Raw genomic sequence first — 21664 nt, 5'->3', positions numbered from 1 at the left:
GTCCTATGCCATGGAGCGCTTTAAAGGTGGTAACCAACACCTTGAAGCGCACCCGGAAGACCACTGGAAGCCAATGCAGCTCACACAGGAGAGGTGTCACATGGGAGCGCCCCCTCAACCCCATAATCCCCCGCGCGGCCGCATTCCGCACCAGTTGGAGCCTCCGGGTGCTCCTCAAGGGGAGCCCCATGTAGAGAGCATTGCAGTAGTCCAGGCAGGAAGTGACGAGTGCGTAAGGAGTCCCGATCCAGAAAGGGACGCAACTGGCGAATCAGGCGGACCTGATAAAAGCCCCCCTGGCCACGGCCGTCATATGCTCTTCTAAAGACAGCCGTGCATCCAGGAGGACGCCCAAGTTGCGAGCCCTGTCTGTGGGGGCCAATAACTCGCGATGGCACCAGCTGGCTATATCGGGACGCTGGAAGCCACAGCCACTCGGTCTTGGAAGAGTTGAGTCGAAGCCTGTTACTCCCCATCCAGATCCTCATGGCCTCCAGGCACCAGGACATCACTTCAAGGGCATCGTTGGGATGGCCTGGGGTGGAGATGTACAGCTGAGTATCATCAGCGTACTGATGGAACTCCACCCCAAAGCCACGGATGATCTCACCCAGCGGCTTCACATAAATGTTGAACGGAAGGGGCGAGAGGACCGACCCCTGAGGCACCCACAAACAAGGTGCCTCGGGGTCGACCTCTGCCCCCCTGCCAACACCGACTGCAACCGGTCGGAGAGATAGGAGGAGAACCACCGTAGAATGGTGCCCCCCACTCCCAACCTCTCCAACCGGCGCAGCACGATACCATGGTCGATGGTATCAAAAGCCGCTGAGAGATCTAACAGGACCAAGATAGAGGAGCAATCCCTATCCCGAGCCCTCCAGAGATCATCCACCAATGCGACCAATGCCGTTTCCGTGCTGTGCCCAGGCCTGAAGCTGGACTGGAGCGGATCCAGATAGACAGCTTCATCCAGGTACCGAGGAAGCTGTCGTGCCATCACACTCTCAACAACCTTCGCCAAGAAGGGAAGGTTGGAGACCGGACGGTAGTTAGCCAAAACAGCCGGATCCAGAGTAGGCTTCTTGAGGAGGGGCTCAACACCGCCTCTTTCAAGGCGGATGGCAAGACACCCTCACTCAAGGAAGTGTTGATAATCCCCTGTAGCCAGCCTCGCGTAACCTCCCGGGAGGCCAGCATCAACCAGGAGGGACAGGGGTCCAATAAACATGTGGTCGCATTCAGCCGCCTCAGTATCCTGTCCACGTCCTCGGGAGCAACAGGGTCGAACTCCTCCCAAATGGCAGTCTCAAGACCGGCACCCATCATCCCGTCTGTACCTACCTAATCAGAGACCAAGCCTTCCCGAATCTGAGTGATTTTATCGTGCAGATACTGGACAAAATCCTCAGCACGACCCTGCAAGGGATCCTCCCGCGCTCCCAGATGGAGGAAGGAGCGGGTCACCCTAAACAGGGCGGCCGGGCCATTATCTGCCGATGCAATGAGCGGAAAAATAGTTACATTTTGCCGCTTTTATCGCCACTAGGTAAGTCTTAATATGAGATCTTACCAGTTTTCTGTCGGATTCGGAGCGACTAGATCTCCAATTGCTCCCTAGGCGTCTTTTCTGGCACTTCATCTCCCTCAGCTCCTCAGAGAACCAAGGAGCCAGGTAGATTCGGCGACAGGTCAGAGGCCGCATAGGCACGACTCGGTCCAAAGTGTCAGCGGCCACCCTATCCCAGGCGGCCACCAGCTCCTCAGCCGAGCCATGAGTCAGAGCCTCAGGAAATGGCCCAAGCTCCATCTGGAACCTATCAGGATCCATCAGGCGCCTGGGGCGGAAGTAGGTTGGTGATTGCAAAGGAAAATATGACAGAAATAAAGCACACATGGGAATTAATGAAATCCTTAGCAAATGGTTCACCATGCAATAAAATAAGGATTTATAAAGGAATGCAATCAATACACTAGAGATGTATTGGTTGCAGGAAGACAAAGACTAAGTCTTGGCTAAGACTCCAAATAAACTATAGCAAAATTGAATAGATTGTATGATGCAGCATGAAGTACAGATCTGAAAATTAAGGTATCCACAAGAGTATATCCACATGTTTAATAGAGAAAAAGGAATGGATGACTCCAGACTGCATTTCCTGTCAGCATAACTCTAACTCACATTTGTGACATGTTGTAACATACAGTAATTCATTTGTCCCAAGCATCTGCCACATCTTTTCTTTACATTCTCTTTTCATTTATTCTATTGGGAAATTAATATTTTTAGTACTTTATCCTAGATAATTTATATCTTTACTTTCTTACTGCCATTCTACTGTCACTTTATTTTTCTTGCTGTTTGCCTTTATTACTTTTATAGATTACTTCAATGATTTTTTTCTAAAGAAACATTCTTGACACCACCAAATATTGTTTGTCCCATATTTAGAACTTCTCACTTTTGTATTCTTTGCTAATTTTCTCACACTTCAATCATAAACAATCTGTCATGCAGATGCATAACTTGTTTGTGTCACATAGTAAGAACTGCCCTTTCTATATGCAGATACTCATCATTCACAATTCTGATTCGCTAATCTCTGAATGGCCCACTTGCTATTTCTATACTTTTATCTTTGCTGACATCCATTATCCAGCAGAATAGGTTCCACCCTTAGATTGAATCATTCAGAAATAAATGAATTTTTACATTTTTCCCAAATTCATTTTTGCTTCTTTCATTTTTACCTTTGACTGGAGCAAACCTATCATCAGCCTAAAGATTCCAATTTTCAAATATACCTTCCAGAACCTAGATGGTAAATTTATATTTTGTGGTACACATTTAATTCATTCATTAATAATTAGATTTTTACTTTCACTTCCCTGCATATATTTTATCAATTTTACTTCAAAAATTAAATGTTCTTCATTTAGGTTTATTACATATTTGCCACTTTCATACAGCATATTTATGATTCATTTTATTCGTTAGCTTATATTATTTACTCTGCTTATATTTCAATATTTTGTATATGCCACGGTCTTTAACAGAGAACCTCTCGTACCTTTATCTGCAACCTGGGTTTAATTCAGCACCCAGACTTTCCAATGTATCAATTTGATACCAAACTCCATGCCTTAGCTTTACAGTTTTATTCTTTTAATTTTTTTGAAATACTGAAAAATTAGCATGCTGCAAAGGAAAGCATCCATCTCAAACTATCACTAGCTCTCACAAAATTTTATTTTTACATTGTGTTGATCAGCCCAGAGTTGCTCCTGCTTGAGGCACAAATGACCAGGCTCAAATTATCCTACTCTGGACACATTATGTGAAGAAGGCAGCTTTGGAGAAGGCTTTAATGCTGGGAAAGATAGAAGGAAAGAGAAGAACAGGAAGAGCAGAAGTGAGGTGGATGGATTCAGTTACAGTGGCAATGAAGCATCATTGGGAGACCTGAAAGAATAGGTTAGGAATAGATCGTCATGGAGCACATGTATCTATGTGGCTAGGAGTCAAAAATAACTTGATGGACATAAATCAATGAGCTGAATGCCATTGTTACCTTAAAGCCTTAAATTGGCTATATTAAAACTTTCAGAATTACATGTTTATTAGCTTTTCAAAAGGATCATCCAGCTCTAAAAGGCATTATTATAAGAAATTCAAGCATTTAATTATTTTTTTAAAAAATGTAATAAAAAAAAAAAATACACTATTTTTCATTATTTAAACAACTAGTCCCTGATTTAAAGAGGTGGGTATTGGGGGTTATTGACATTATAACCAGATACTTGAGGCAGGACTGTGGGGGAATTTAAGGGATTAGGGAAGCGGCATGTTATGTAGTAAGACTGGGATGGGAAATTCTGAATCTCCAATTAAGCTTAAAATTGCTGTTTAAGGGAACCGATGTTAGGTGCAAGATTTCAGGAACCAGGATAGAATTCCTAAGTATTAGAAGTTTATTTCATGCTACCTATAAACAAGAATCTGATCTACTAACAGTCAAAGCAAATTGGCACCAGATAAGAGTCAATGGACTTCAAGGGGGACTGGACTTAGGTCATAGAGACTGCAAACTGATTGATGCATCAGCTCAGCCTGGTCATCTCCTACATCGGAATTAGATAGACAATGGTTAAATTATAGAAAATATTGTTTGACAACACTCAATATGCCAATGCATTTTACCTTCCTAAAAATATTTAGGTCCCTGGCTGTAAAAAGATTCAGAGGACTGAACATTTCTATGTACTAATAAATAAATTACTGAAAAAGAGAGGGAGAGAGTTTTTTCAAGAAAAAGAAAATGGAAGTTCCACATAAGAGCTCCAAGTCTTCAGAGGATGCTGGTTTCCTGAAAAAATTGTTTCAGATATTGAAGGTGGTAACTGGGTCACTCACCTAAGACAAGATCCTCTAAAGAACTGAGGTACAATTTTTCCCCCCGAGTGTGAAATGTGCTGAGTGTGCTTTGTAAAGTTCTGTCCTTCAAACTAACATCTGAAAAATGCACTGTAGAAATAATACTAAAATAAATGTTATTTGCAAACAAAAGTAAGAAATGTATGATTACTGAATAATAAAGCTACACATTGTTTTCTTCAGAACTAAGAGCCATCTTTCATTTCTCACACTGAAATATGTTTTTATCTTAGAGCTCTCAAGGACAGAACTGTATTATACATAAAACAATGATGCACAAATCATTTTTGCATTATTTTTAATTAGATATTAAGTTTCACATTACAGAAACTGGTGGGCCCTGTCAGGTTCTTCACCAGAATTTAAAGTATCACCTGGAACACTTCTGTCAGATGTGGCTTCAGTTCCTGCAGGTTTTGTACAGCAGAAGATAGACTCAGGACATTCCACTCCTGTCCACTATCAGTACTGGAATGGTGGTAGCACAGCAGCTCTATTTTGGTCTTCCTTAGCAGATCTGAAATCAGAACAATGCCCATTCCAGAAATCTGATTATGCATTTGCAGACCAGTAATCTAAGCCTACACTGCTAACTTTTGGTGCCAAAATGTAGTGATGTTTTTTTAAAAATAAAATGGGTGCACAAAATAGATCTCTATTTTAATTTTAAAATACTTCATACACCCCCTCAATAAAGGAAAAAGACCAAAAATTATGCCACTATCCCCTGTTGTCACAATATTTTGTCTCTCTCCCTTATACACTGGTTTTTTAAAAAACTACTTCATAATGACTGCCTGTCATATAGCACATCTTGTGAGTTCATTACAAATTGTAATTTGTAATAAACTCATGTCTGGAACTTCCAGAATAATTTTTCAATCTTCTCTCCATTAACCATGCCATTTATTTCCATATATCACAGAACTGCTTTCCATAGAGGTAATCCTTGCTTAGCAATTCTAACCGGGGCAGAAATTTCTGTCACAAAGCAGTCATTACATGAAACATGTGATCATACCACTTAACAACAGCAGCTCTGGTAGACCCAGCTGCAGTTGTTAGAGCCAATAGCTACCTCAGTTTAGCACATGTCATCAACAGTACGAGGGGGAAGATGGCAAAAAACAGCAGGAGGTGGTGAAGAATGGCAAAAATAGGTGATGGCAGTGAAGTGCAGGATGACCAAAAGGGCAGATATGGGGGGAGTTGAAGCACACACTGCGAAAGTAAATGTGATTGGGCTGCTTGGTGCCTGAAATTTGAGCACATGACTAGAGGGCTGTAGTAACCGTAATTTTGAGGACCAGTCATAACTACCATTTGTTCAGTGCTTCTCTAACTTCAAACAGTATATGAATGAATGGTCATTAAGGACTACCCATACTTCCCTCCATCCTAAATCCCATAAACAGATGGTTATAGCTATTATATACCAATACAGATCATATTATTCATTAGATCATGGTTTAAAGCATCTTTATACAACTATTAATTTTTCACCTGTTCTTTATCATGTTCTTCTAAAATCCAATGTTATTCATAGATACACCAAAGGTGTATTCACCAAAGGTGTATATTCATGACTCATCCTTGTCTATGGTTTTAATCTTTGGGACACAAATTGGAGGGAACTTGGTTCTAAACAAAATTCTTACTAAAAAATCAGTGAAGGGGATGAGAAATGCTTTGCGCCTTACCAATAATTGTTGGTAACACACTGGCACTGGAGGTCTTGGATTTGTAGAAAAGCAGAGGACCACTGAGGGGAACCAGCTGCTTGAAGGTTGCTCCGTTGAGTTCTAGCAGGCATGGAATGGTGCCTTGCACAGAGCCAACAAGCACATGAGGAGTATTGGTTGCAGTTAGTTGCAGTTGTCCGTTATTGCCCAGTGCTCTGTCAGTGTGAGTAGTGGTGATCTAGGAATCAGAAAGAGGGAAGTTAGTACACTACTTTCCCTGAAAGAAGAATTGTATTCCAAATTTCTTCCAGATATGCATAGCTATACTCTGCAAAAAACAGAGTTCTTGTCTATCATGAAAATAGAAGTGTAGGTTTATTATTATGTACAGCCATATCTGCTGGGAAAGATGCATACCTTGAATTTCAACCTGTTTTATAATTATGGAAATATACAGAAAGAAATAGCAGCATTTCTTAAGAGAAATAACTTTACACATCTCCTTAATGATCCTGCAGTTGTCTCAAAGGCCTGTAATAAACTGGCCCTCGGAACGGGGGATAAAGGGAGTTACGTACCTTCAACCCAGCCTCTTGAGCCAGAAGCAGCCCATTCACAAGGTTCACATCCTTCTGTGTAGTTTGTTGAAGGAGCCCCATTGCCACTGCAGGAATCAAGTAGTTGCTAGACTTCTGCAAGGTTGAACCTAGTGAAAATTACAGGCATGATCGAATCATCAGAAGGTAGTTAATATTAACTCACTTCAGAAGATGTATAAACTGAGGATCCAAGTCCAGGGTTTCAAACAGAAGCCATCCCTGTAAGCAGAATTACAGGTTTCCATTTGACTCTTGTTAGAGACTACAACAGGTAAGTCTTTTCCTGAAAGATGATCCTCTCACCAGCTTCACTCCTTCAGAGAAGGAAAAGGCCCTTTGCCTTTCACCCCAGTCTTTTTTAATAGGGCTTTCCTCCTGTGTCTTTAAGAGCAACCCAACATCCATACATTTAATAGACAGATTGGTTCTGATACGGAAAAGAAAAAAAATTATTGATAAGGAAGCTAATTAAAGACTTCTCCCTCCCTCCCCATAACCTTATCGTATTTGCTGAGAATACTACACTATAGGAAATAACAGAGCAAAAGCTAATGGAGCAAGATGCTTTTGAAAGTGAAACAAATGTGTAAATAAAGTGACTGAAGTAGAGGCTAGGAAAGATAATGGTGGTGATGATGATGATGATAGATGGATGGATGGATGGATGGGATAGATAGATAGGATAGGTAATGAGAGAGAGAGAGAGAGAAGATAGTTTGAAAAATCAAGATCCTCCAGTGGAAAATCTTGATGGATAGAACAGTTCTCAGTTGCAAACCATTGCACTCATGGGACTATGAAGGAAGAGTAAGTTGCCTAGCTTTCTGTAGCTTTGCAGCTCAGAACAAAAATATGCTTCTATGGCATATTTTTATATTTCAAATAGAAAGGGGTCAAGCTCAACAGCTTAAGGATCAGTTTATATGGATTAAACTGGGAAAAACAGATCCATCCCCAAGCACAATCGTATGTTTACTTGCAAATAAGAATCATTACTCAAATTGGATGACAAACACAACATGCACAGAATTAATTTTATTAAATGATTGTTAATTCAGATTGAGAGTGTTGTCTTCCCCTAACCATTTTAATAAGGTGGCTATTACGTAGATGTATATATCTACGTACAAATATATATAAAAATGGATCCCATGCATCCTTTTGTTGCAGAAGAATTTCCCACAATTAGTTTGAGAATAAGCAATCTGAGGGAAGGACTTGATTAATCTAATCTCTAATCTAACCATTTCTGAAACAAGTTTTCTTAAAACTTTGAGAAGAAAGTAGAAGCTAAAACAAAGAAGGAAACGAAAGGCATCCCAGAGAGGGTGAAAGTTATTAATTCTCTTTAAAAAGATGAAATTTCACAAAAGAGAAATTATGTAGGCTGAAAAATAAAGCTTTTCTGTTTAGTTAAGTAGGAAGATGAGAGAACAAAGGCAAAGGAGTGAAAAGATTTTGGTAGAAAGCCAATATCTGAAGCCCAAGCACTATGCCTGGATCTCTCATCTCACCCTCGGTAATAAGCTGCACTCTTCCATTCACTTGGTGGCTCAGTGCATGTAGCACACTTCCTAAAGCTCTAGCCAGTGCAATCCATGGTTTGGTATGGGATGCATATGCACTGCTGAGAGCCTGGCCATTTACCTGAGAGAGGGAAGAACAGAAATATGAAACTGCCTATTGGACTAGACTTCCAACCCACAACCTTTCCCCAGTTATTTTGTTTACAGTGCTTGGTTACTTAATAAATGAATTTATATTTTTTCTTTATTATAGATATAATTTATTTATTTATTATATATATAATAATTACAGATGGAATACCATTCAAGCTCTAAAGTATAATGTTACCTTGGTACTCATCATCAATTGGTTCCAGGTGGTGTGAGGAGTACCAAACATACTTTTCTCATAACGAATAATATAGAAAGTCATAAAGTAGCCAATACTGTCAGGTTCTAGCTCGTGCATTAAGTAGCAAACAAACATTGATTACTGGGACAATATTTTCACATCAAAATGTATTAAGTACCAAATTTGATGAGTTTCATAGCAGCTGAATACCAACATATCTATATCTATATCTATATCTATATCTATATCTATATCTATATCTATATCTATATCTATACCTATCTATCTATCTATCTATGCATATTCTTTCTAGCCAGGTTTTACCTACGTAAGCTAAGATGTTCTACTGCCCTGGTTCTGTGAAATCTCATTCACAAGTTTCTGGGCTTTTTGTTTCTTGCTGACAAACAGCAACTGTGTTGCTCTTTGGGAGACTCAGATAGCTATTTCTGCCTCATAAGAGCCACACCCTCTTCTCAGGTATCCTCCCTGTAAAGGTACAATGTTTCTTTTTCTTTTTCGTAGGCTTTTATGTGCATATTCTTTCTAGAAACGTTGTACTTTTACAGGGAGGATACCTGAGAAGAGGGTGTGGCTCACTGATGACGCCTTATGAGGCAGAAATAGCTATCTGAGTCTCCCAAAGAGCAACACAGAGTTGCTGTTTGTCAGCAAGAAACAAAAAGCCCAGAAACTTGATTCTGGGCTTTTTTCTTTTCTAGCAGCCAGCAAGTTCTTCCTGCTAGGTGGGAGACTTATATAGATCTATTTCTAGATCTATTTCTATTTCTTGCTAGAAATAGATCTATATAAGTCTCCCACCTAGCAGGAAGAACTTGCTGGCTGCTAGAAAAGAAAAAAGCCCAGAATCGAGTGGATGTGATTCTACTGAGCTAGGGCTGCAGAAAAACCTTGGTTACATAGGGAAAACCTGGCTAGAGGAAAAACACACATAAACTCTACGAAGAAGCAAGAAAATAGATACTATACCTTTACAGGGAGGATACATAAGGTGTGGGTGTGGCTTACTGATGAAAGCAAATGAGCTAGAAATAGATCTATAAAAATATAGACCCACAAACATCATAAAATTGCTAATTAAAATTATTACTTAGTTTGGCCAATTAAATAAAACCCAGAATTAGATAACATTTAAAAAAAAATCATTCACATGTTCATATGTTTAGCCCCGCCTGTTGGAACATCAGGGTCTTGAGGGCACGGCGGAAAGCACGGAGATCAGGGATATTCCGTATCTCTGGGGGCAGTTCATTCCAAAGGGTTGGAGCCCTCATAGAGAAGGCCCTCCCCCTGGGAGTCGCCAGTCGGCATAATTTGACTGACGGTACCCTGAGTAGTCCCTCCCTGTGAGGACGAACTGGTCGGTGGGAGGCTATTGATGGCAAAAGACGGTCTCGTAGGTACCCAGGTCCTAAGCCATGGAGCGCTTTAAAGGTGATGACTAACACCTTTAATCGCACCTGGAAGACCACCGGGAGCCAGTGCAGCTCGCGCAGGAGAGGTGTTACATGGGCGCAACAAGCTGCACCCATAATCACCCGCTACATTCTGGACCAGCTGGAGCCTCTGGGTACTCGAGGGGAGCCTCATGAAGAGAGCATTACAGTAGTCCATACGGGAGGTGACTGTGCGCAAGGCGTCCCAATCCAGAAAGGGACGCAACTGGCGGATCAGGCGAACCTGATAAAGGCCCCCCTGGCCACGGCCGTCATGCACTCTTCTAAAGATAGCCGTGAATCCAGGAGGACACCCAAGTTGCGAGCCCTCTCTGTGGGGAGTAAGGTCTCATCCCCAATTGTCAGTGATGGTACCAGCTGACTATACCAGGACGCCGGAAGCCACAGCCACTCGGTCTTGGAGGGGTTGAGTCTGAGCTTGTTTCTCCCCATCCAGATCCTCACGGCCTCCAGGCAACGGGACATCACAGTAAGGGCATCATTGGGGTGGTCTGGGGTGGAGATGTATAGCTGTGTGTCATCAGCATACTGATGAACACTCACCCCGAAATCACGGATGATCTCGCCTAGCGGTTTTACATAAATGTTGAACAGAAGGGGTGAGAGGACTGACCCTTGCGGCACCCCACAAATAAGGTGCCTTGAGGTCGACCTCTGCCCCCCTGCCAACACAAACTCCGAACAGTCAGAGAGGAAGGAGGAGAACCACCGAAGCATGGTGCCCCCTATTCCTAACCCCTCCAGCCGGTGCAGTAAGATACCATGGTCGATGGTATCAAAAGCCGCTGAGAGATCTAATAGGACCAGGACAGAGGAACAACCTCTGTCCCGAGCCCTCCAGAGATCATCAACCAATGCCGTTTCTGTGCTGTATCGTGGCCTGAAGCCTGACTGGTACGGATCCAGATAGACAACTTCATCCATGTATCGGGATAGTTGTCGTGCCACCACACTCTCAACAACCTTCGCAACGAAGTGAAGATTGGAGACTGGACGATAATTTGATAATATAGCCGGGTCCAGGGAAGGCTTCTTGAGGAGGGGCTTCACAACCGCCTCTTTCAAGGCGGCAGGAAAGACACCCTCACTCAGAGAAGCATTTATAATTCCCTGGAACCAGCCTCGTGTAACGTCCCGGGAGGCCAGTACCAACCAGGAGGGACACGGGTCCAATAAACATGTGGCAGCGCTAAGCTTGCCCAGAATCCTGTCCACATCCTCAGGAGCCACAGAGTCAAACTCTTCCCAGATAACACTCTCAGGACCTACCCCGTCTCCTCCCCTGGATCTATCCAATCAGAGTCCAGGCCTTCCTGAATCTGAGCAACTTTATCATGCAGGAATTGCACAAAATCCTCAGCTCGACCCTGTAAGGGGTCTTCCCGCACCCCCACCTGAAGTAAGGAGCGGGTCACCCTAAACAGCACGGCTGGGTGGTTCTCTGCAGATGCAATAAGAGCAGAGAAGTAACTAGACTTCGCCGCTTTTATCGCCACTAGGTAGGTCTTAATATAAGATCTCACCTGTGTTCAGTCAGATTCAGATCGGCTTGTCCTCCAATCGCTCTCCAGGCGTCTTTTCCGACGCTTCATCTCTCTCAGCTCCTCGGAAAACCAAGGAGCTAGTCAAGATCGGCATCGGGTCAGAGGCCGCAAAGGCACGACGCGGTCCAAGGCCCCAGTAGCCGCCCTGTCCCAGGCCACCACCAGGTCCTCAGTCGAGTCGTGAGCCAGTGTCTCAGGAAATGGCCCAAGCTCCGTCAGGAACCTCTCAGGGTCCATCAGGCACCTGGGACAGAACCATTTGATTGGTTCCGTCTCCCTGCGGTGGGTGGAAGTGACCTGAAAGTCCATGTGAAGGAGAAAATGATCAGACCATGACAAGGGCTTGATGTCTAGATCCCCTATTTTAAGATCATTCAGTCACTGATCCAAGACAAAAATCAAGTCCAGAGTGTGATTCCCCAAGTGGGTGGGGCCTTGAACTACCTGGGTCAGGTCCATGGCCGTCATGGAAGCCATGAACTCCCGAGCCGCCTCTGACATCTCACCAGCAGATGGCAGATTAAAATCCCCCATAACAATAAGTCTGGGGGTTTCCACCGCCACCCCGGCTAACGTCAAGCAGCTCAGGCAGGACCGCCGTCATGTGGCAGGGAGCCAGGTACGTAATCAGTAGGCCCATCTGTATCCCCCAACCCCACTTCACAAGGAGGGACTCACATTTGGCTATCTGAGGAACAGTGGCCTCCCTCAGGCAAAGACTTTCTCTAATAATTGCTGCCACTCCCCCACCCCTTCCCTGAGCCCTTGGCTAATGGAATGCACGGAAACCTGGCGGGCACATTTCCACAAGGGGAACTCCTCCCTCCTGGCCTAACCAGATCTCCGTAATCCCTGCCAGGTCAGCACCCCCCTCCGAAATAAGATCATGAATATTATCTTCTTTGAAAATCTATTCCCTTGGGGTATTTATCCTGAGGCCTGCTTTCAATTTTAGAGCTGAATATCTTTCCACTGTATCAATCGGTTCTATTTTTATTATCATTTGTTAAAAGTAATACTGGCAGTCACACAATGAAAGTTAGCATTTATAAGCTGGATTGGTCAGTACAAGCACAATACCTTGAAGCTTGACTGAACTTTAGGTTTAACTTAATATTGTGTGTATTAGCTAATTTAGTTTATTCAAGTTAGCTACCGTGTTTCCCCAAAAATAAGACCTTGCCGGATAATAAGACCTCCCCCGAAAATAAACCCTTCCCCAAAAATAAGCCCTCCCCTGAGCCCTGGTAGTGCAGCGGACTAAAGCACTATTATTAACATCAGCTGCTGCCTGCAATTACTGCAAGTTCAAATCTCACCAGGCTCAAGGTTGACTCAGCCTTCCATCCTTTCTAAGGTAGGTAAAATGAGGACCCAAATTGTGGGGGCAATAAGCTGTATATAAATATACAAAAGTATGAAGGCTATTGCTTAACACATTGTAAGCCGCCCTGAGTCTTCGGAGAAGGGCAGCATATAAATCAAATAACAAACAAACAAACAAATGCCCTCTCTGAAAATATTTAACTGCATGCGCAGCCGGTCCCCATTTCCTCAGGTTACGGTTAGGGAGACAGAGCTGGCAATCAGGTAAGATGGCAAGAGGAGCCCCGTCTTGCTGCACGCACCCCAAAATAAGGCCAAGCGCTTATTTCGGGGTTAAAAAAATAAATAAAGCGCTTATTTTCGGGGAAACACAATATATTTATCACATTTTAAATGTGTTGTATGATGCTGTGATTTTGCTTACAAATTCAATTCTTTCTGGAAAAATGAAATGTGCTAGAATATGCAGAAACTGAGTTTAAAATTTGTGCTGGTCTTTGACCATAATAAATATTTAATGATAAGTTTAAAATTAAAATTAGTTACATGAATTTTAAAAACAATAATACAAATCATGACTAGCTGAGGATTAAATGTGGGACTCACAATGCCAACCAGTGCCTTGCCCTGGGCCAAGTCTACAAGCTGCATGGCAATATCTCTTCCACAGCGGCTCTGAGCTTCTCTGGTACTGGCACCCAGGTGGGGACAGCTGATTACATTGGGATGGTTAACCAAGGCTTTATCCTTGGGTGGTTCCTAAAAAGGAAAAAGAATTTGTCTAGTTATGAAAGGCTAAGCCCAGGCTTAGTTGAGTTTGAAAAAAATTATTATCCTTAATAATGCAGACTCTGTAAGACTCCAACTAGTTTTGCAGTGAAACAACAAGGAGCAGCATTTTCAGGTATTTAGCTCTAGAACATTAGTAGGCAACTATGTATTTTTCATCCTGAGGTGCACACTTTCCCCAATCACAGTACACAACCAAAAATATGGTCGTTTACTTCCAGAGTTCTGCAGCCAGCTTGGCTGTCAGAGGAAACTGCTGTAGAACTACTAGTTCCACCAGCACCACCACTTTGACCAGCAGAACTGAACTGCTAAAAGCAAAACAAGATGTCACAAAGCCTCACCTCTGTGAAAACATCTAAGGCTGCTCCTCCACAGCGGCCAGACTGGAGAGCCCGTAAAAGGGCACCTTCATCCACAATACCTCCTCGGGCACAGTTGATCACTTGGACCCCATGTCGGCATTGACCAAATGTAATGTCATTGAGAAGCCCTAGAAAAAAAGCAGCAGGAAAAGCAGAGAACTTGAAGTAAAAGCCCAATGTATTCTTCTTCTGGTATTTACTCTTGTTAGAAATTTGCAACACAATTATATCACATGCCAAGTGAACTGATTGCCTTTCCATTATGAAAAAGCTTGAATACAATCTTTTCCTGTAGGAAAATTCAAAGCTGCGAACAAAGCAATAAACCAGTTAAGAATTATTCAAGCAAGTTATCATAGTAAAACATGTGCTTTTCTCATGGTTTCCACAATTACAGCTGCAGAATTTTAATACAAAGACATATAACTGCCCATTATCCAGAATTCTTCCCTGATAGTGTCTACAATGTAGTAATCCTTGTCTGCACCATTAGGGTTTTCTTACATACATCCATATTCTGACTTCTGCATTCCTTATCCCCAAAGAATTCCTTTTTCTTAGTCAAGATGCCTACTTACCACATAAAACTTCTCATGGTCAATCATTCCAATTTTCCTTCCTTACTGTCAGCCCACTAGTTAGAATAGACCAGGAAATCAACTCAAGATAAGGCTAAAACTACTTTTATTGAGATAGGTTATATTAACAGAATCATGCAAGTCTGATTGTGCAATATTTCTCCTCCTATTTCAATGAATTATGGAGGTGTCTGCTTCAGCCATTTCCTTATTTTATTTAAAAATGCTTCAGCATCTTTTGCTTAGGCAGTGAATCCTGCATATCTCTGTCAAAATTTCTTCCTTACTCCCTACACTGACTCCTTTCTCACTCAGTTTTATTTGCATAAATTGTGGGTTTATATATCTGTTCCATTTGCTAATAATAAGCAGCAAATGTGAGTATGCATAACTCAGTATACACAACGATCCCCCCAACATAACAAGAGGCCTCAAAACTGGCACTTTACCTGTGGTGGAAGGCAGGAGTGGGGTGTGCACTGTGATGAAGTCACAGAGTGGCCAGATCTGTTCCAATGACAACAGTTCAACACCAAAGGTAGCCGACTCCTCAGATGTGATTATGGGGTCATAGCCTATGGTCTACACAGATAGAGAGAAGAAAAGTTGTCTGAATGGCTGAGATTTCCATCTACCACCACTAGGAAATAGGAGCACTGGCTATCCACAGCCTTTTTGAGAAGAGAAGGTCCAAGGCAGCTGAGGGGGAAATCACACTTACTTTCATGCCAAAGGACTGCATCCGAATGGCTACCTCTCGTCCAATCCTGCCAAGGCCTAGAATGCCTAGGGTCTTCCCTTGAAGTTCCATCCCCATAAACTGCAGCAGAAAGACGCATTAGTTTGAACTAATTCCTAATCTCTCTATAAATATATGACTGTCCTATCTGACATTCCCACAGAATCAACTTCTTACCTTTTTACGGTCCCATTTTCCATCTTTCATTGAGGCTGCAGCTTGTGGAATTTGCCTGAAATAACAATTTCTATTACAGTCTCTAATAAAAATAAATAAATCCCCAGGCTTTTAATCAGGGGGGGCACTATTATTTTTTATTATTCTGTTTTTATTTGATGAGTTCTGAGTTGCTGAATTTTGATTTCAAAACTGTTTGGTTACTACCAATTATATGCCTATCAAGCACTTCCATATTAAGACTTACTTTAATTAAATTAATATCCCATGTTTAGGAATACAAAATATAAATATAAATCAGTCAGTTAGTTTAATGAAATAACTACAACTAGTACAGTACCTTCTCAACTCCTTATGAGATTTTAACTCTTTTCTTGTTTAATATTTAATTTCTTGCAAGACACAGAAGTTCAAGGTAGCCTATGCTCTTGCTAGAATGTTCCATTCTTTCCCAGAAATGATATTACTTACCTCGCCAGACTCATTATCATACCACATGTTAGCTCTGCTGCACTGAGACTATTGCCAGTGGGAGTACTATGGGCAAAGCAATAAGAAAGAAATATAGAGTTAACAGTTCCTAGTCACTTGGGACAGCAATCAAAGTAGCCTTCTATGCACTCATTTCATATTGTTTTCCCAGAGCTAAAGTAACATTCCAAATATACACTACACACAGACTGTTGAGTGAAAAAGACACAAATGATGTTTAGGAAGTTCTAAAAGATAGTGCCCCATAATTGAAATTGTGCTTTCAATTCTAGCTGAGAAGAAGAAGAATCCTGTTGAAGAAAAGGAAGACTTTTCATGCCATGCCTCAAAATTTCAAAAAGTATCCACCAGCAATTAATCTGATCTCTCAACCTAAATACCATACATAATTTCTATGCAGGCAAAATATTCCTTACCCCTTACACTTTTGAGGTACTCCAGTTGATTTTTTTTCATTACTTACATTGCCCAAATAATCACTTAGGAATTACATCTTAAAATGTAATGTTAGACTATAGTTTAGAGCTGTAGAAATGAATTTAAGAAAATCTAGAGTTTGCAGACTCCAGCTCACCTGTGACAATTAGATTGGAATCATAGTTAATGTTTAACATTGTCACATTAAAAACTAATTTGGTAATAAATCTTGGAAGACTGCATACCATAGCTAGCTCCTGTCTGAATTAAACAATTAAAATCCATCTGTGCAGTTTCAGAGGTATTTCCAGTGATCAGAGTGCATTTAAATGAACTATGAAAAAATAAACAAAAAATGAAGAATTGACACAGCACATCAGTGACTTGTAGGTGAAGGCAAAAACACACCATATAAACTTAGAAGCAACTTGAAATATTTTCAAAGACAAAAACAAGATTTTCTCCTCCAGAGTTAATAGGAATTGTTATTCTTAAGGAGTTGTTGCTTTGGCAATAATGGAGAACGTTTTTTTAAAATTCCACTTGCTTGTTTCTTCCTTTAAGATGAGCTGCATGGATTGAGTTGAATACAGGTAGTCCTCGACTTACAACCACAATTCAGTCCAAATTTCTGTTAAGTAAAACATTTGTAAAGTGAGTCTTGCCCTATTTAACAACCTTTCTTGCTACAGATGCTAAGTGAATCATTGCAGTTAACAAGTTAGTAACTTGGTTGTTAAGTGAATCTGGCTTCCCCATTAACTTTGCTTGTCAGAGTTTCAAAAGGTAGTCACATGACCTTGGGACACAGCAATGGTCATAAGTATGAACCAGTTGCCAAGCATCTGAATTTTGGTCACATGATCACGGAGATGCTTCAAAAGTTGTAACTGAAAAATGGTGATAAGTCCCTTTTTCAGTGCCATTGTAACTGAACGGTCACTAAATGAATTGTTGTTAAGTTGAGGACTACCTGTAGTTGTCCCTAGAATGAGTAGGAAGGCAGTGTTTATCCAGTTTCTCTTTTCCTGAGCCTATGCAGTGATGAATGTAAGAGGGAAATTATTCTCTTCCTATGAAGGAATAAGAGAAAAAACAAGAGGCTAAAGATTTTGTTTAATATAGGCAAGGAAATAGCATGCTCAGTTTGGCAGGTAAGGAAAGACTTCAGAAGATATAAAGTTATGCTGAGCATTCACTTCTCCAACAAGGGCCACCCATAAACTCAGAGCTGAGAAAGGAAGATAGGGATTGTCGCTACAGAACCCTAGTACCATATGTGCTCATCCTTAGAAGGAAAGACATGATCTCTTACAACTCAGGCAATTAAAATTGATTTTACTGAGTGATAGCAAATATCTTTCAGAAAGAAGCCTCCTGATTCATTGAAGATCAGATCAGACAGGCCTGCTTTGGAATTAGGTGCCTGGTGATCTCTGCATTCTCTTCCATGGAAAAACAGGGAATGCCTTTGCTCTCTGGCAACCTCTTGCTGACTTACTTCATGACTAGGATTCCTTTCCTTGTAGCAGCCTCCACATCTACATTGTCAATCCCAGTTCCGGCTCTCCCAATGATCTGCAACTTTTCTGCTGCATTGATGATCTCTGAAGTCACTTTGGTTGCTGAGCGTACAATGAGCCCATCAACATCCTGAAGAAATCAAAATCCATTCAGCAATTGGATGAGAAGGGAACACAAAGCTGCCCAGAGAACTACAATCAAGGCTTAGAAATGTGCCCTCTGTTCCTGTTCCTAAACCAGACAGGTATCAGGAAACTATAAGGAGGGCTGAAAGCTACATGAGTTATAGATAGAGATCCCAAATAAAGCTGTGAACACATTAATTCATAGATCACCTCTATATTTCTTACTTTCCCACAGAAACACTGCAGAAAAGAAGTAATTTTAAGCAAAGAACCTGAGAAAGGCTAAAATGCCTAACCCACCTCCTCCATCCCTAGCTCTATTCCTCTTGTAAGAGAACAGGGGTGTCAAATTCAAGGCCCAAGGGTTGGATCCAGCCTTAGACATGGTTGGATCCGGTCCGCATGGCAGTCCTGGAAATTATAAGGAGCTGGCCAGTGTCGCTTCAACCCAGCCCCACGCTATCCTGGCATGTGCACACGCTCGCAGGAGGCGGTGGGCGCATGCATGGTGGCCTGGCCCACCCCAACCCGGCATGTGCGCGTGTGCATAGGTGGCGGACCAGCATTGTTTTGTCCATTGCTCACCCCTCTGCTGCCACCTCCTCTTCCTCGCAGATCATCTGCAGCCTGCTCCCCTCCGGAGGTGGTCTGGCGGCTGCCCCTCCTCACTATCCCCCACTGTGCCAGCGTTCCACCTGGGTGGCTGGCTACCTCTCTGGCCGCTGCCCCATGATTCCCGTGCTCCCCAGCCTGCTTTGCGGCCAGCAGCAGCAGCATCCCCCTGCTCAAGTGAGGTGGGGGGCACTGTGGCAGTCCTGAGGCGGGGGAGCACGAGGTGGAGGGCTGGCATGGTGTGGGTTGCGAAAAGGAGGCAGCCGCCAGAGTTTTCTTTTCTCTCAGTGAAAATTCTTTTGAAAATGGATTCAAGAGTCTTGCTTTCTTGAGGGGACCAACTGGGGCAGGTCTGACACATTCTTCCAAAATCAATTCTCTAATCCGGTGTCCATTTCATTGAAGGCAAAAGGGGGGAAAGTAGAAATTCCAAGTATGTGCATTGCCTTTGCATGAAAAAAAGCAACCTAACATACAGTATATGGTGATGTCTCACAAAGAAGGAAAAATAAGATATTACTCACATGAAATATAGGCCCTGCGTTCATCACTTTATCCCCAGGATCCTCCCTGTACCCACACACTGCCCCCCAGCTAATTTTTCTGGACAAGGTTGTATCACAAACTGCAGCAACCAAGATTTCCCTTTTTAAAGAACCTATTTGTAAAAACACATACCGTATACAGCCCACCTTCCTTTTTTTAAGCTCTCAGACCAGAAAGATATTGTGTACTGTTTAACATAACTTCTCCTATAGAAAGTGGGGGGAGGGAGGGAGAGAGATTTTTCTAGCTGTTATTATTGATCACTGGAAAGCAGCACATGATCAGTTTCACCCTGCATAGGACTCATCAGGCTGAAGATCTTTTTACTCCCTTATGTCCAATAGGCAAAGCATAAGGAACATTAAGTCAATTGTCTACTTTTAGCTTTCTTTGGTTGTCAGACAGGTGCAGGCAAGTTCCTTTCCCATTCCAGAAGCTTAATATGTAGCCAAGCAAATTTTATCTCCACTCCCTTCCTCCAAAGAGGAGGGGGTGAAAACAAGGACATAATTTTTTCAACAGAATTCCACCAACTTTCTCTTTGTAATTGGCAAAATGTTCTTGGGATTGGGAACAGCCATTGGGAACAATCCAATTTCAACAGGTCTCAGGACTAGAGCCAAGAATAAATTGGGCCAGTTCCTTTAGTTCTACAATCTTCCAACATGATTGGAACAAAGGAATGAGGTGGTGTTATGCAAATCACAGCAGACTCGGGTTACCACTGCCACTGCCGCTGTATCTCCCACTGAGTTTAAAGGAAAAACGGTTCTCCGAGAAATAACTCAATCGGGTGAGATTGAATCTAGTCACCCTAATTCTTCAGATTCATTCTTCAATTTTCCCATCATCCCCAAAGTAAGTTAGCTTTTAAAGAAAAAGTAGAAGGTTTAGAGTTGGGCCATTAGCACGTTTGATTTACAAATTCAGCAACCTTTCTTCGAACAAAGTATTCTGGAATTTCTTATTTTCTCCACTACCAAGCCAGAGGAGCAGTTGCACTTTATGCACCCGCTTTCTATCCTGCAATACTTGTATTATTTTTGCATTCGATTTATTGTAATCGCCCGCTCCAGCGGACTCTTGGCGGCTTACAAAATATAACTGATTAAAACAAGTAAAAACTAAAAAGAGCCATTAAAGAAAATCACGACGGGGGTGGGGGGGTGGGGAGGTTGAGTCAGGAACTCTCGAGCTTGAACAAATCTTATCTAGCATTGATTGCTACACCCTTAAACTTCCACTATTGGATCACGAATCTCTAGACCGATGGGAAGACTAAAATAGCTAAGTGCTCTCTATCCCCAATCCCGTTCCTCTTAAAGGAAATGAGGCAAATATTCTAACTTTAGTCCCGGTATTCTTTACAATATAGATATGAATTCATGAACACAGCTGGGAGGGAGAGGGACACAGCTCATCCTCCGACTCTATCTTGCCTAGCTTAACGTTTTGTTTCGCCTCCCCCCCCCCTTTCCGGCATTGAAATTTATCCAGGGGATTATTTGACGGCTAGAGGGGTGAAACGAAAGAAGTAACCTCAGGTTCGTTTTACCTTGATCTCAGCCTGCAACTGTTCTTTGCCGAGATTAGATTTCTCTAGGACTTGGATTCCGGCCGCCTCCAGGATCTGCTTGCAGCAGGGGTCCAGGATATCACTGATCAACACTTTAGTCAGGGTAAGCATTCCTGCAGCTGCCGCCGGGGCCATCCTAGTTTCGCGGTAGGGCTGTAGCTACTCCTTTTCTAAGGTCTTGAAGGCGAAAAGAGGGAGAGAGCTGCTTTGCAGCGCGTGATAAAGACTCGCTCGCCCTTCGTTCGATTGGAGCGGAGTGTCAAGGTCCCACCTCCTCCCACTTTTCCTCACCAACCATAACCTCCGCCCCTTCGTGGAATTTTCCCTGCATCAGCACAAATACCTTGGCTTCATTCTGCCACTGTTGAGTTCCTTGTTGACAAAAGCAAAGCGGGCTCAAAGGCAGCTCGCCTCGCTTCTCTCTCGCCACTTTTTCGTTTGCCCCTTCCTTGTCTTGAGCTGACCTAGGTGCATTGCGGAGACACTCCGGTTACCCCAAGGCATCCTTGGAGCGGAAAAGGATGCAGCTGGAAAAAGGGCAAAAAACGGACTCTGCTACGAAGGGCCCGTTCTTGGCGCTCATTTTCGGGTGTAAGGCTCGCTGCACCACACAAACGAGACTTGGCATTCATCCGAAGGGAACAACACATGTCTGTGTTACATCAGCAAAAATCAGTAACTACCACGTCAGCAAAAATCCGCCGGTGCTTTTTGCTGCCTGGAAGTCTATCCGTTCAAACCATTCAAGCCTCTGCACCCTACAGGTGTGATCTTCGCTCGTGTCTCTGAAATTGTACAAAGGC

General features: G+C 42.6%; 1 protein-coding gene across 1 annotated transcript; it reads right to left on the bottom strand.

The window, feature by feature from the left end:
- Positions 1–4716: 4716 nt before the first annotated feature.
- Positions 4717–21039, bottom strand: PHGDH (phosphoglycerate dehydrogenase). Its single transcript, XM_070940882.1, has 12 exons — positions 20841–21039; positions 17980–18131; positions 16041–16106; positions 15570–15624; positions 15375–15473; positions 15103–15235; positions 14055–14203; positions 13528–13680; positions 8231–8363; positions 6696–6823; positions 6136–6355; positions 4717–4952 (listed from the first exon to the last, which is right to left on the bottom strand). Exons 1-12 carry the CDS (start codon positions 20994–20996, stop codon positions 4798–4800), a joined length of 1599 nt encoding a protein of 532 aa, XP_070796983.1. The 5' UTR covers positions 20997–21039; the 3' UTR covers positions 4717–4797.
- Between the last annotated feature and the right edge of the window lie 625 nt (positions 21040–21664).

The sequence above is a fragment of the Pituophis catenifer genome, unplaced genomic scaffold (genome assembly GCF_029215685.1).
Source record: "Pituophis catenifer annectens isolate HBS135680 unplaced genomic scaffold, rPitCat1.0.hap2 SCAF_3, whole genome shotgun sequence".
NCBI lineage: Eukaryota > Metazoa > Chordata > Lepidosauria > Squamata > Colubridae > Pituophis > Pituophis catenifer.
This window is presented reverse-complemented; position numbering and strand designations above follow the sequence as displayed.

Bases quoted from the DNA above. Each gene is read 5' to 3' on its own strand.
- PHGDH (XM_070940882.1), bottom strand. From the start codon at position 20,996: ATGGCCCCGGCGGCAGCTGCAGGAATGCTTACCCTGACTAAAGTGTTG. The intron at 18,132-20,840 runs GTAAAACGAACC...TGATTTCTTCAG, and splicing joins AGTTGCAGGCTGAGATCAAG to GATGTTGATGGGCTCATTGT. The intron at 15,236-15,374 runs GTAAGTGTGATT...CTATCTGTGTAG, and splicing joins TGCAGTCCTTTGGCATGAAA to ACCATAGGCTATGACCCCAT.